Source organism: Sebastes fasciatus, chromosome 17 (assembly GCF_043250625.1).
Source record: "Sebastes fasciatus isolate fSebFas1 chromosome 17, fSebFas1.pri, whole genome shotgun sequence".
Classification (NCBI taxonomy): domain Eukaryota; kingdom Metazoa; phylum Chordata; class Actinopteri; order Perciformes; family Sebastidae; genus Sebastes; species Sebastes fasciatus.
The window spans coordinates 8,412,190-8,428,245 of NC_133811.1; the positions used below are offsets into that span (position 1 = coordinate 8,412,190).

The 16,056-nt window shown below is 44.2% G+C and overlaps 1 protein-coding gene across 6 annotated transcripts in view; it reads right to left on the minus strand.

The window, feature by feature from the left end:
• The window catches only part of arid1ab (AT-rich interactive domain 1Ab), an 85,526-nt gene that overhangs the window by 26,737 nt on the left and 42,733 nt on the right, over positions 1-16,056 (minus strand). For 4 of the 6 annotated variants that reach the window (XM_074614246.1, XM_074614245.1, XM_074614241.1 and 1 more), the window contains exons 2-5: positions 14,477-14,698; positions 10,544-11,341; positions 9,958-10,074; positions 9,577-9,642 (exon numbers count right to left, since the gene is read on the minus strand). In XM_074614246.1, coding sequence (XP_074470347.1) covers positions 9,577-9,642; positions 9,958-10,074; positions 10,544-11,341; positions 14,477-14,698 — 1,203 coding nt within the window. The remainder of the gene's footprint in view (positions 1-9,576; positions 9,643-9,957; positions 10,075-10,543; positions 11,342-14,476; positions 14,699-16,056) is intronic. The other 2 variants (XM_074614243.1, XM_074614244.1) reach the window with 1 other exon arrangement.

The following is a 16,056-nucleotide window of genomic DNA, read 5'->3' on the forward strand; positions in this document are numbered from 1 at the left end:
TGGGAGCACCCTGCTGGGGTTACATATCTCGTCTGGAGTATCAGTGCCACAGACACAATGTCTCCTACCTCCACAGCCGAGCTCCCCAGAGATCACCATTACACTGCTACTTCATCACCAGCAGCCACGTGGGAAGGATAATAACAGAGACCCAAAAAAAAAAAAGTACAAGATGAAAGAGTGAACCAGCATAATTCAGAAAAAGAGTCTCGTACCGCTACGGCATAAAAAAAAAAAAAAAAAGCAATTCATTTGACACTGATCAATACTGTTCTGCTTTCTGTGTGATGCAGGCTTGCAGTCAAAAAAAGAAAAGAAAATAAAGGCCAACTATGAATCTTAATCAATACGTAGGGAGTTCTTTTTTAAACGCTCCACATTTGCCTAATTGAGCTTCTCTGTGGGGGTAACAAACAAAAAAAGGGGGGTAGTGCAAGGCACACAAACACTGCAGCAGCCTGTGTGTAGCTAACACAGAGTAGATGAAGGGGAAGGGGAGGTGGGTGAGGGGGAGGGCGGTCTGATTGCTGTGAATAATGGGGGAGATGGTGTGTGCGTGGGGGGCCTTTTGTAGAGATCACAATAGTAGCGGGGAGTCCCAGGGCAGCGCACAGATGCCCAAGTGAGGCAGGCAGCTGCCCAGCCCGAGGTGAGGGGTGCTGGGATACGGAGGGCGAGGGGGCTGGGTGAGGTGGGGGGTTGTGGTGAGGAGTCTCCAGACCCCTACAGCCAGTCTAACTGCCTTTCCAGAGCAGCAACGCCCCTCCTACTGTCACACATAGCGCGTCTAGGGGGCGCTACCAAAGCAACCACTAGTGAATTAACTGGGGAGAGAGGGGGGGAGTGGGGGAGGGAAAAAAAATAATATAGAGGTTATTTCATAGAGTGAGAGTTAATTTCATTGTGAGGCCGGTTTCCATCCATCCAGGCTCAGCAGCTCGTTCCAGCGAGAGCGGGAGAAAAGCAGAGGACAGACAGTGCTGCAGTCAGCCACAGTCTTTGTGCTGCAAAACTAGCTCAGCCCAGCAGAAATGGAGGCAGAGGGGAGGGGCGATGGGAGAGTGCGAGAGTGTGTGAGTGAGCGGAGAGAGCGAAAAAGGGAGAGGGAGAGTGTTCGGCGTGCGAGTGTGTGTGCGTGCGAGCTCACAAGAGCAAAACAGGCTGAGAAACAATTCACTGAAGCAAATGCAAAACAACACACTTTGTCAGCAGATTGAATTTTCTCAAGTACATTAATTAAAAATCACATAGAGGAAAGAAAAGGGGGTGAGAGCAAGGGGAGAGAAACAGACGAGATGGGAGGAGGGAGGGGGAGTGAGAGCGAGTGAGAGGCGCCCTGGAATCTGAATAAGACATGCGCGCACAGGAAGCAAGGGCCCCAGAATAGCAACAGGAAACTGGCCCCGGACTCTGAATGCTGTCAGCGTCAGAGCCTCGCAAAACAAGGCTGCGCTGCACAGCGTTATGAAAGCTGATTTACTGAGAGAAGAGAGAGAACGAGGAAGGGAAGAGGAGGAGGAGGAGGAGGAGGAGGAGGAGGAGGAGGAGGAGGAGGAGGGTGCAGGCGAGGGAAAACGAGAATATAGACAGAAAGAGGAACGAGAGAGAGGCACAGAGTGAAATATATAAATATAAAAACAGAAAGAAAGAGAGAAATGCAGCAAAAAAAACAGAGTGTAATATTGAGAAAGGCACGGAGGGGGTTGGGCTGGGTAGGAGAGGAAAAAAAAGTGGGCCGGCCTTGTCAGGCTGATTGCTCCAGAGCTATGTCGCAAAAACAAGCTTAGCTGCAGCAGGAGAGCAGAGCTGGGCTGGGCTGAGCAGGGAACGGGGATTGCAGGAGGAGGAGGGTGTGTGTGTGTGTGTGTGGGGTGGGGGTGGGGGGGGACTCAGAGTTGATCAGCACCGAGACTGGAAGATCCCTCGGTTCCAGATCAGGAGGCTTGGCACATAACATTAAAGGTCATTAAGGAGGGGGGGCTGTTGTTGTGATGTGGGTGGTCCCTGAGCTTCACAAATGCACTGGATTAGACTGAATACATGCGAGGGTGGGGTCCTGACGGGCACAGATGTAGTGAAAAAATGTACAAAGGTGAGAAAATAGGACCTCCAGATGTTAAAGTAAGACTACCACCAAATTAAGAAAACAAAAGTCAACTCATAGAAAAGCAAGAATGTATGTCATTCATCTAGGGCTGCCCACTCTGGGTCAATTTGTCGACTAAAAGAATTGGTCATTTTGGTCTTAGTCGACTAAGATTTCTTTAGTTGATTAGTTGTTTTTTATGCTTTTTAATACTGAATTACTGGTGTTTTTGTGTGATTCTTTGTGGAGAAACTCAGTTTCACAGATCTGTTGATTAAATCAAACAGTGTCCATTTTGTTAATGAAAACTATGACGAAATGTGTTCGTCAACGGCCTTTTTTTCTACGACTAAGACGAGACGATAACGAGACGGCACCGACATCATCAAACACTAACTGTGACGATAACAAACATGCAATATTGTTGACGAAAAAAGACTAAAATGTAGTTTAAAAACATAAAAACTAAAATCTCTCTTTATTTTTGTCACCTTGTCTCACACCTCAATCCTGACAATTGTGCTACTGTAACGCATAAAGTTGGCAGGTTAGGTTCGGGTGGTTGAGTAACGTATATTTTTACATGCTGGGCGGGCAGATTGGCTCTCATAATGGACCGGTGGGTGCGACTGAACTGCACATCATTAATGACTAAAATCTGACTAAAACTAAATGAGCATTTTCGTTTTAAGACTAAGACTAAATATAAAATAGCGGCAAAAATGAACACTGGTCTATAAAGGCAGCCCTACTTTCATCATTAAAAATACTCAACGTAGAGGCCTCTTTTCTACCACATACTATACTTGAGTTATTAATTTAAAGTACTTAAAGGCAAATATACCTCCGTGACACAAATAAAGTAGACAGTGTAAACCAGTGGCCCTTCCTCAAAAGATAAAACCTCTCCAGATGAAGCCTCTTATTCAGAAAGGCGAGATGAACAGGAGGATATAGGACAGAAAAACAAACTCCGGCAGCGTGAGTGTGTGACCAACATGTGACCTTCCTCTCAAGTCTGGAGCACATTCAGACACATCAGAAAAGAGGAGCATCACAACCGGTGGGCGGTTCTGAGTGGGATTAGCCCCACAGTGGTGAAAGGGTGTACAAAAGACCTGGGAAAGGGATTTTTTTTTTTTTTTTTTTAAAGAGAGAAGGGGAAAGGTGGGAGGGAGGGAAGTTGGTGGTGGTCTGGTAGTTATTCCCATTGACGTGGAGAGGAAGTGTCACTTCCAGGGAGTGTGAAAGCAGGACGGTGACAGCAAAGACTCAGGCCTGCTGGAGCCACGATGTAGGAGGTAAGTTGTGTTAGCTGCATGGAGCTTTTATGCAATAAAGAATATTATAATTCTCTTTCCTGAATAAAAGACACTGGATATCAATTTGTAGACCGGGCCATAAAGCATTGGTGCTACTACCGTGAAGCTCCCTTGAAGAGTAATTCTTCGAAACATGACAGATAGCTGGTCTCAAAAACCTAAGAAACACTGAATGTGAATAGCTAGTTTGGTCATTAAAGGGTTACTCAAGCGATTTAGTATTGCACTTCTATAAAGTTGTGTGACTTGTGAGGGACAGTTTAAAAAAAGAATGGTGAAAATTGAAGCAGCGGGGGCTCAGATACTCTGACTTTTAGCTCCGCAGCATGAGTCAAGCTCCGTCAACACAGAATCCTACATTTCCCGTAATGCAACTGTATAGCTTCTTTCATTAGACCTTCCCTGCCTTTTAAATGCTCACATCTTTCAAACTCCACACCTCCAGTTTTTAAAGGTCTTTACACACTGGGGGCGTTTTTTTTTCGTGCGAGTAATTCGGGTAGTTCTTTCATTCACAACGCAAATATTAAGCGGCAAAAAACGGCTTTCGCACCGAGAATAAAGCCATCAACTAATCACGTTTTGCGAAACAGACATATTCAATACGTACACTGTAGTGTACAACAACACAGAGGCTCAGTAATCCGAATCAAGACTGCAAACTTTATTACTCCTTTAAACCTCGACAAAGGCTTCCTTCCTTCCTTCCATTCTTACCTTTCACAATAAAAGCCTTAGACATATACACTGCGTAACTGTTTACCAGAGGCAAACTCACTCAGAGCATTTTGCTAAAAAAATTAACTAAATTAGCTTACAGTAGTTAAGGCTTCACAACAATTTACCTCAGACAAAAATTGATTCAGCATAGTATCTCAATATTTTGCTTGCCAATCGATATCGATACATGGACGTCAAGTATCGATCTTTTATTATATAAACTATTAACCCCTTAATCCAATGGCCCCCTCAGTCTTAAAGCTACAGTGAAGGAATCGATTAGTACCGTGATATGTTAGCTTGTCGGGAAGAATGTAAAATAACGCTCCAAAGTTACGCAAAATTTTGGCGCAAAAATCTTGGCACGGCCATTTTCAAAGGGGTCCCTTGAACTCTCGGCTCAAGATATGTGAATGAAAACTCCGAGATATAAAAGAGTGAAAACTGTATATTTTTTTAGATAAAACAGATGACAGTTGACAAACTGCATAATTTGCAGTTCAAAAAAGGTAATAAATTGTAATATATCTCATCGCAATACTCAGCAAAATGTTTAAAAATGAATCCCGGTTTGGGCCTCTGCCTGCGCAATTCTATTCAAACCTTTTATTGAAAAAGTGTTGCAACTGTCACAAATTTGCATTGCAGCCGGTATGAATAGATGTAAAATATTCACAGGTGAGTTAGTATGCATTTTTGTGACGTTTATTCGTCACGCCCCCGGTGTGTAAAGACCTCAACGCAGGCTTTATCCTAAAAATCTCAAATTTCAAACTGAGATTACTCTGATGACATCATCGAGGTTTTTTCCAAACCTCTGAAAGCTCTCTCCAGAGTCACAGACGACACTATATATTCGCTTTCACAAGCTGTGTAGTACTCCTCGTGAAGGGTAAAATAGTTAATGTGCCCCTTTAATCAGCAACTATGGTTATTCATTATAGACTAAGTCAATAATGTGACGACTTTGATAGAGAGAAGTATTTAAAAAAAAGTCTCTTTTTCTTCTTCCTCTTTGCTCTTAATTTATTTCCTTTCCTAGAAATGACACTATTAGTCATTATTTTAAGAACACACAAACTTTCCAGTTGTATTGCATCAGCTACATGACTACTATGGAAAGGTGGTTTCCATGAAGACAACAGCAGCTCCGGGGAACAGACTGTGTGGTAAATACTCAACAGTTAAACTGTGCATTTGTGTCCTGGAGCCAGGAACCAGCTCAACCTGCTCAGCTAGTTCCACTATGGCTGCCTGTTGCTCCACCCTCCCTCCTCCTCCTCCTCCAACCTATTATCCACAGCCCTTTTCTCAAGCTGACTGTTGCTTTCCTACCTGCGCCTTCCAGCAGGCGCTGAGCCTCCTGTACTCCCTTTATTCCCACCTCAACGGCGGCCTAACAGACGCTGGGTTTTTAGCACCTGGCTCAAACAGACCCATCTGTGCTCTGGATGAGGTGATGTCTGGCTGGCTCTGTGCGAAAGCTACTAAAGTAGCTAAATGGCGCTTACCTCCCAGCCGCTGTTGGATCGGGATTCAAACGTGTTCGGAGGCAGATTAAAACAAATGCGTCTGTATAAATCGCTGCAGGTGTTACAAAAACAAACACCTTTTTTCTCCATCAAATCAAACCTGGAGATTTGTCTCACACATCCTGTCATGTGTACATTCGAATTTGGAAAACATACTTCTTTGATTAACAAAGTTAGTTGATTTAAGATTTAGACTACCCAACACTTCCTTTATAAGTAGAGGTGCCCAAATAGGTGAGTGCTGATTAACTGTTCTGAATCAATCACAGCAATAACTGCATCTATTGTGTTTATCAATCTACCAATGAATGAAAAATAAAGTAATATACAAAATATGATACCTAATAGCAGTCTTTATTATCACATCTAAAAGGTTTATACTATCACTTTACACCCATAGCAATCCGTTGCAATCTGTTCATATTAACTTTGATTGTGATTATTTAATGCTTGCTAATGTCCAGAGTAAGGAATCAACAGAGGACTTATCTAGCTATGAATGACGAGTAAACGCAAGGAAAAAAAGGTCCTTTCTGTGGCTCCTCTCCGAAGCCAATTTTTTTTATATTTTTTTGTAAGCCTGCTAAAGCAATAACAAAATCCACCTGTTCTCTAGTAGCTGATGAGCTGGTACAATAGTTGGCTAGCTACCTGCAATGTGCATGAAAAATGCTCCCTTTTCCATTTTGGCGACCGTGTCGGTTAATCTCGTGCCGGTCCGGTTTGCTGCGCTCCGTGTCCGGTGTGAGATGCCAGGTGAAAACAAACAAATACGACGACGGGACCGTTTGGTTTCAAATATTAAACGCTTTTTGGTTTACATGAGTGATTGTGTAGATGAAACACCAGCAGATTATGTTGAAAATCTGCCATTTTTTTTTTTCAAGGAGTATATTCAAATTCATGAATATTCCTCACCTTGAAAACACAACGGTTCAAATTAAACTTTCAAGACTTTGTAGGAACTCTGTGATAGGATAGACTCTGAGGTTGATTTTTTTGTGATGCACTTGTTTGCTATTGAGACAATGAGCTTGCTGGTGAGCTAAAAATCTGCTAATCAGGGCTGGGTACCATTTGATTTGTTTTTTAAATACCAGTTCCAAAACAATATCTGAGTGTACCAATAGCAATGCGACGCCCTAGTTTGAATTATATAGCAATTTCTATTTAACTTTATTCAACAAAATAGGCAAAACTGCTCAAATGCACAAGTTTAACTTTTGCTTTAAAATCAAAATGTCCTGCACGATCTTTGCCAAATAAAACAGTCTAAAAATATAAAATGATTTATTTATTTATACTTAAGACTAAAGGAAGCAGATTGACAAATGTGACATTCCACGTTTACTTCATGACATGTGACTTGCCAGTTTTGCACTACATCCCAAGTGAGTTGAATTGAAAGATGCCTCAGTAGCGCCTTTGCACCGATAATGTCTTACATTTGTGTTTTATGATTTATATTTACAAAAGTTTTCACAGTTTTTAACACAGAACAGGAAAAATTGAGGAATGTCATTAAGGAGTTTGGCGTTTTGCCGGTAAGACTAGTTGACTTCTTGCTTCTTCACAGAATATTTTGTTTGCACGCCCTCTCTGGCATTTTTGGAGAATACCGCAACGAACAAGGCGTGCTCGTGACTCGCGTGCCATCTGTAGAGACCTGCGCCACGTTGCCTCGCGCGAATGTAAACAAAACTTTAGGCTTAAATGAAGCTTTCAAAGCCATGGATCCTCTTCTCATCTATACCTTTCTATGAATTATCTACGCAAATAGCAACTCAGTCTATCAGCAACTTTTTTCTCTGCAGAGTTTGTGTCGTGCAAGTGTGGTTATCAAAATAGCTTATTTTCCAGGCACAACAGATGCTACTGGTGCGTGTCTACTCATAACACCTGTAGGAGTCAGCTGTTTTGACACAGGCTGTCAGGGTTATACTCGCAGCTAGCACAATCTAATGTGTCATGTGCACTCCAGCAGGGAGGGAAGAAGGGGAAGAGGAGGAGGAGATCAGTTCATCTCTACCTTAGCCAGATTAATGGCTCTCGCAGCCAATCACAAAGCACCAATAGGGAATCCCCGAGAAGTCGGCGGGAAATAAATAAAAATAGCCCCGGCCTGGCCTGCTCGGCCAATGGCTGAGCCCACAGAGAGATGTATAAATAAATAAGAGAAATAAATAAAAGAGGAGGGAAACACATCCTGAGGGCATCCCCTACTGGCATAGACAGCGCTGCCTCTCATCACTCCCTCCCTCCCTCCCTCACAGCATCTCCCACTCCAACCAATCACTCACACTATTTGAAGTTATTTGCTTGCACTCCCTCAATCCAGCAACCCCCCCCCCCGCACTCCCCCTCCACCCTTCGCCGCCGACTCCGCTCTCTCACTTTCATTCTCTCTCATTAATGATCTCATTTCTCACTCTCCTTCCCTGAGGCCCAGAATGAGGTTAGCTCCGCAGTCTGACCTATAAACACTGCCATGGAAACTGCAACGTGTTACAGCGAGACACCTTTTTAACAGGGAGGATGGGGGGCGGGGGGGGGGGAGAGGGAGAGGTGGGGAGGGGGGGGGGGGTTCTCTCACCTTTATCTTAGCCAGAGGGCTATCAGACGCCAGATTTACTTCACTTTCAACAATCCTTTTCCTGGCAGAAATGGGGGTTTTTTTCCCACGTCAGAATTTTTTTCCCTATCAAGTCAGTAGAAACCTGCACCGCTTGAACATGCTTTACTCACTCTTGGCTTGTTGTTGTGTGCATGTTGGAGTCAACATTTAAAAGATCCACTCACACACACACAAAATTAAGTCATTAATATCCAGATACTGGGTCAAAAACGTTGCTATATGCCAAACTGAGGAACAAATATTTATCTTAGGACAATTTGGAATTTTATGCAGTGAGTCCCAGCATGTCAGTGATTTAGCAAGGCATGTCAACAGAAACAGTAAACAATGCTGGGAATCCACCAGCGTACACAGTCCAAATTACTGACCCTTCTCTAGTAAAGCATGCAATCCCCACAGTCGTTATGGCTCTTAAAAAGCATCAAATGTCCATCACATTGCTCTGAATAGGTGCTGCAGCTGAATTCAACTGTTTGATAGTCAATCGACTGCACATTTGGCCCAGAACTCCAATATTTACCCCATATTTCTACATATTTTCTTCTCTCTGGTCACACTAGAAAATGTTGTGACTGTGCCTACTACTATGGCGTAACTCTTACTGATGTAGGGTGATAATTGCGGCATTATAGTACAAAGCCAGGTGATGTTGGTTACACAGCAACAACAGTTGTGAGAAATTAACAATTTATTCTTTTTTTTTTTTTTAAAGCCAGCTACATTTACTAGTTTGGGAGACGGGTGAAAAACATTGATTCACACAAACGCTGGCTGGACACGGCACCTGTAAGAGGACAACAGGTGCCGTGCTGTTCAGCTCTATGTCTTACATCTGGGATGAGACGAGAAATAGACTGAGCTGCAACATATGCTTATCTTTATAAAGAAAAACATGCATCTTACTAAGAGCTAGGCTCTTCTTTTTATCATTAATATTTGGAAGACACGGCCCACTGTAGGTGAAGGCTCTTCCTAAGAGGACAATTTTTGCTTTGAAAAGAGGTGCATGCTCCAGCCTACTGTAAGTTTGTGCTTAATTGAAAAACACAAGAACGTTGTAATATGTAAAAACCAAATAGTGAACTAACTGGCTAACTGTAGCCCAAAAGGCTCATGTATGGCTGCAGCTAATTCAAGTTCATGTTTATCATTACAGGCCCACAAGTTTACAAAGAAAACAGACGGCAGTTCACATAGAATTGCCGCTACACAACGGCATCAGGATCACAATGATGATTGGGATGATGTTTGAAATGAATGACTAGTACTCGTACACGTTACCTTATGAAGCGCTTGCATATGCCTGAGCTCGTCTGGTGGGAAGGGCTTAGGACAGAGAGGCGAGCGCTGCGGGATGAGGGATGTATTTTCAAATTCTGGCATTCTTTTTATGCCTATCACAGCTTAAAGTCCCTTGTTCACTTTCAATAAAGAAGCTGCATGCAGTGCAACATTACTGTCTTTTGCCATGGCTGAAGGAGAGCATGATTAGCAACTTATCAAGATTAAAAGATTTCTCATTGTAGATTTTCGTGGGAATTTTTTTGCATTGTCTGAAGGCTATAAAATACACATTAACAGGGCACCCTGTGGGGACCAGTGGATGAAAATCCATCTACAATGAGTCAGAAGTTAAGATAGATGAAGAGATGGAGAACTCACCGGCAGACTGGACGGCCGGGTCTGCATGCTGTCTTCTTGACTGCTCTTGTTGGAAGTCATGGGCTGGTTGGAAGGAGGAGCGCTGGACTGGGAGCTGAAGGAATCCTGGGAGAGTTCCTGATTAAGGGGACAAGAAGAAGATAACGCAATGGATTCCACACACGGAGAAAACACTGTTTACTGCTTACTGGCTCTTTTCAACGTACAGCAACATAACAGATCTCCACTGGGCTGGATAGATGTGTGTGTGTGTGTGTCGTGCCATGACCAACTATGATTTGAATACTTCCTGTTGGCATGTCTGTGTCGCCGTAAGAGAGACGGGGAAAAGTCACCGCTTATTTTACAGCTATTTGCCTGAGCAAGCTCACTTGTGGCTTCATCCTCATTTTATTTGAGTGTTTTTCACCACTGTGAACTAATGTGTAATGAACTGAACTGAACTGCTTGGAAGAAATGTGCCAATAAAAAGGTATGTGTCAGCTCAGGTATGTCCTGTTACAAACAGTAAATGGAAAGACAGAGGGGCCCGCCACATCACGCTATAGCTAAAGCATGCTAACGGAGTTGTGTGCGGTGTTATTACCTGTGGAGGAGGTGGGAACCTCTGATATGGTGACTGTTGCTGTTGTTGGGGCGGTTGCTGCAAGGGGGGCGTCTGGGAGTAAGGTGATGGCTGACCCTGCTGGCCATGACCTGGAGGCTGCTGGGCTTGAGGAGATGGTCCTCCTGGTTGTTGCTGTTGTTGTTGTTGTTGTTGTTGTTGTTGCTGTTGTTGTTGTTGTTGTTGTTGTTGTTGTTGTTGTTGCTGCTGCTGTTGTTGCTGTTGTTGTTGTTGCTGCTGCTGCTGCTGCTGTTGTTGTTGTTGTTGCTGTTGTTGCTGTTGTTGCTGTTGTTGTTGTTGTTGCAGTTGTTGTTGTGGTGTTTGTTGTTGTTGTGGGGGCCCTTGCTGCTGCTGCGGCGGGGTTTGCTGCTGCAGTGGCTGCCCTTGTCCGGGGGGTTGTTGGTAGCCAGGCTGGCCCTGAGGGCCCTGCTGACTTTGGGGACCTGGTCCCTGCTGCTGTTGAGGCTGCTGCTGGGGAGAGACGTAGGGTGGCTGTCCTGGCTGGGACTGCGGGGGCTGGCTATAGGGGGGCTGACCTGCAGGAGGGCCGTGGGGACCTTGGGATTGTTGGTAGGGGGCTCCAGGCTGCCCGTGTTGGCCGGAAGGCTGCGAAGGGTGGCCCTGCTGGGGGTAGGGAGCTCCAGAGCTGCCCTGGGGTTGACCAGCGTACGGAGGCTGCTGCTGCTGCTGGCCAGCGTGAGGGGGGGTGCCGTGCTGACCGTAATAGCCCTGGCTCTGCTGGCTGTAGCCACCAGGCCCCTGTTGGCCATACGCTGTCATCTAGACGTGAAAACAGAAAGATCAGGATCAACAACAGCTCACCTTAAAAAGGGGAAGAACAGATATGTGGGTAAATATAACCCAGCACAGATTTTACTACAGGTTTACTATCCTGAGCCTCTCTGTGGAATATCAATCACTACCTGAAAACAGTCGGCGCACTGACAGGATCCTTTTCTAAAGCTGTAAAAAAATATATAAAAATAACCCCCTATCCAAGTCACCCTCTTTGATTTTGTTACCATTCATTCTCAGCGGAGCAATCACAGCGTCTCTTCATCTCACTCACAGATTAAAAAGGGAGAGACAAGCGAGTGTGTTCCTCGCTGTAAACTGATCAGTCGGAGTGCGTAAGGAAAAACCATCCAAGTGTTGGAATTCATCCGTGTATCGCTTTAAATTACAGCTGTGAAAAATAAGAATTGAGTTTTGACTTCATCTCCTTGAACTTCAATATGAGGCTTTTCATATTCCACCCGATCCTGCGCGCGGAAAGCCTTTCAATACAGCGATTTTGTTTCATTACCCTCAAGGAGCGTGGAAGGAGAAAGCGCTGACCTTGTGGAGGAAACACGGTAATAAAAAAAAGAAGAGAGAAAGAAAAGCCACGTGTTATTTTGGGAGGGTTCTCAGCTACTCAAGAATTCAAAGGGGAAGACGAGATAGTAAAGAATTGCCACACATTTTAAAACAACGTGAAGTGGCTGTATTGTATCTGTCTGACAAAGGGAGGGGAGCCGTTTTCTTCTCTGCAGGGCACTTATCGAGTCCACGGTCAGACACCAGGCAGGCCAGTATGAGATAATCACACCACACAATGGGCACAAGACCACAGACAGCGAACGTGGAAGAAAAGGCTTCACTCTACGGGATTCCCTGCATGCATTTGTCTGTTAAGACGGACTGCCTGGCTGAGAGAGTTCAAGAAGAGTCTTATTCCTCGCTATGAGAAAGTAGCTACGGCAAACTGGATGTTTGCTGTTTTCAATTGGACGACGCTGTCGGAAAGTGCTGCCCACTGTGCCCGAACACGCAACATGAATTTTTCCACAACTTTTGCTTTCGAGCATGAAAATAAAACCAGACAGAGAAAAATTGATGGCTTGCTCTCTTCGAGTCTGTTCCTCTAAGAGCTTTTCTTCAGTTGTTTTTTTTGGTTCCAGGTGGGAAAGATGCTACATTTTGGTTTTGTTGGGCTCTCGTTTGGATCATTTTCTCATCTGACTCTTGGCAAGAAATTAATAAGTGTGTTTCCCAAAATGTCTCCTGTTATGGCTTAAGGGCAAATCAGACCTGCGATCGCTTTTAACTCGACATGTTGTAAAATGTATTTTGTCTTTTCTACTTGTGTGTATTGTATGTTTGTATCTGTATATTGTTACCTGCCTAGGGACCGGATGGATGGAAGGATGAAAATTAGCATTCCTTCTAACCGCATGTTTACATCCTGTATTTTATACTGATGTTCATTAACATGCTCCGTCCCTATCAATTACACAAATAAATAAATGAAATGAACTCTTGCTTTAAGTACAGCTCCGTCCATCAGCTCTACCTCAAGCTAAAAGCCTTAATGTGCCTTTATAGAACCAACCCTACCTTTCCACACCGGACTGATTACACCTCAACATATCCGGATCATGACTACTCACTATGAACAAGTACCTGTTCATCAATGAGTCCGCGCAATACAGTCACTTTATCTACTGAATGCTACCGTTTATTTCCACCGTTCCTGCAGCAGTCAGTCACAGACCAAACAAACGACTCTACTACCTCAACCAACAGGAATGCAAAAATACTTATTAACTTGTGGTCCGGACTTCAAACCATGCCCTGCATCATGACTAAGTACCACAGACGCTCAACAGAATGGCTCTGTTAAATGTCCTCTCCTACGGCAGGAGGTCTTTAATCTTTAAATAACTTGTTGGTAAAAAAGTCTAAACCAGGTGAAACCAATAACAGAAATGTGGCTCGGGTCTGGTGATACAAGCGCATCATTTCCTCAGCTCACCCAGCATGTGGACGAATCCTTATTTCTAAAATATGCTGCCCTTAGAGATGTTCCGATGCCATTTTTTCCTTCCCGATACCTGAACTTGCTATTGGCAGATACCGAGCACGGATCCGATACTAGCGTGATAAAAAAATATATATAGTTATTATTATCATTATAACAGCTTGTTGGATTTTCCACCTTAAAATATTGCCAAATGGCTGTCATTTTCCTTGCTCTGACTACCGTTACCGTTACCCTCTCCACTGGCACCGCACTGTTGTTGTTTCCTATCGTCACGTGACAAACTACCTGCAATCAGTTCTTCTTCGCTGCTCTAAAACAGTAGTTGCCAGTAGGCAGCCATGATACATCCAGGGGGACAGCACAATGAAGGCTACTGTTTTGGAGCAGTGAAGAAGAATTGGTATCCGGTTAAACAAGTAGATTCTTTTCTGGCTTAATAAATTATGGCATCGGATCGGTGCACAGACTGGCGTACTCGCCGATACCGAATTTTGGGCAGTATCGGACGCATTTCTGATAGTTGTGAATTATTAAATATATCGGCAACTAATTCGATAATCAATTAATCAGTTTGAATACTTTTTTTTTTTTAAATAAAAAAGAGTAAATTCTCTGATTCCAGCTTCTTAAATGGGAATATTTTCTGGTTTCTTTACTCCTCTATGACAGTAAACTGAATATCTTTGAGCTGTGGGCAAAACAAGACATTTGAGGACGTCATCCTGGGCTTTGGGAAACACTGATCAACATTTTTCTGACATTTTATAGACCAAACAACTAAACGATTAATCGAGAAAAATCATCGACAGATTAATCGACAATGAAAATAACTGTCGCAGCCCTGACCATATATCGTCCAGCAAAAGTAGTCTTTGTAACAGGCCTATTGGTCCAAGACATAACCTTTTAACTTTCATTTTACTCCATTTTGCTGTCATTATAAATGCATTGTCCTAAATATTGATTCTATTTAAGGTGGAACAAAGACTGGAGGAAATCACTGGGTCTTCAATCAAACCCTTTTTAGGTCAATCTGTAAGCGTAAAGAGAGGTTGTTTAAGGTTCATATGACAATGCAGGGAAGGTTATTTAAATCAATAATTACTGACCTGCTGTCCATACTGTATGCCGCCCATAGCGCCAGGTGTTCGGTTCTGCATCCCCATCGGATACCTCTGAGGGCCCGGAGGTCCGTAGCCCTGCCCTGGGTAAGAGCCTCCCTGCTGGGGTCCAGGCCCTGTTGGAGGGCCTTGCTGCGGCTGGGTGTAGGGGTTGGGTCCTCCATATGGCTGGCCACGCATCTTCCCCACCTGGTCCATTGGGCTTGGAGGCTGGAGGACACACAAGAGAGAATTTGTTTCAATGAGCTAAAACAGTGGATGGATGGACTGTCTTTAAAACTACATGGAAAAGGTTTAGAGGTAATTGTCACTGGTTTTGAGGTTGATGGTTATGGTGTGTCTATAACCTTTATTAGACTGTGCAGTCACACACCCAAACAAAGCTATAACAAGCTCTATAATGATGCAATGCATTATTGTTCAGAATCCAGTGATGTGACAAGCAAAACATGAGTTATTTTGGATCCTTTTTGTAGTGGGTTTTCTTGAAAAAGCATTACTCAGCAACGAACACAAACGATGACTCCACAATTGCAATGTGTCGCGCACGCATCATCTCATAAACCAGTCAGTATAATCAAGCAAATATGGAACAAAAAGCAAGAAGGGGGAGGGAAAAAAAACAGTGTAGTGGATTTACTTTCCTACTAGAAAGGGAAAAAATTGGCCATGAATGAATGAATGAGCCCACTATATCCGCCAGGAGCGTTTCCCTGCCCAGGAGATCATTGTGCCAGTGGGTGGATACTGTTACGGCGGAGACGTCGGGGAGGGTTTCTGCGAAAATAAGCTTAAGGAAGTGGAAGTGTCTGCGGTGGCTGGAGCTGGCCCACCCCCTCAGCTGGAGCCACGTCAGGACGGAGGCCGGGGTTGGCGGCGGGGGCTGACCTTGGCCCGGCTTGGACTCGGGGAGATCCACATGGCAATGTTACTGGGCCAGACAGCATTTCTGGCTGGAGAGCCGGGGAGGGAAACAGAGGAAGAGAAGGAGGGGTGGTGTTCGTAATGAGGTAGCCTCGCCTGTCAACAGCTGGAGCCAAGGTCATAAAGTGTCTGATGCTGTGTGTGTGTACATAAGAGATGAGCTTGGTGGAATCCCCCCCAAACAAAATTTTTTTTGTGTAACAAAAAATAAATATAATAAATTAACAAACTGGTCATCCCCTGGAAATATAAAAAAAGAAAAAGAAAAATTCAAGCCAGGGATGTGTGTCTGCCTGGTTGGCGCAATGTGATGCCATCAACTCATCACACCGCTGGCAGCCCATGTGTTCCCATCAAACCCGCCGCAGCGGCGTCTGAAAGTACGAGCCACAATGGGGGCTTTGAAGTAGCAACACCTCCTGGCCTGCTGACCTCGGGCAGCAGACACAAAGCTTTCATTGCTTCCCACGGTTATTAATCTGTGTGTGTGTGTGTGTGTGTGTGTGTGTGTGTGTGTGTGTGTGTGTGTGTGTGTGTGTGTTTTTTCCTCCCCCAAAAACCTCTTTTCCTTGGTTAAGGGAGACAACCACCAGGGCTATTTATAGCCAGCGAGACGGAGAGGGCAGTCTGCCGAAAATGTAACA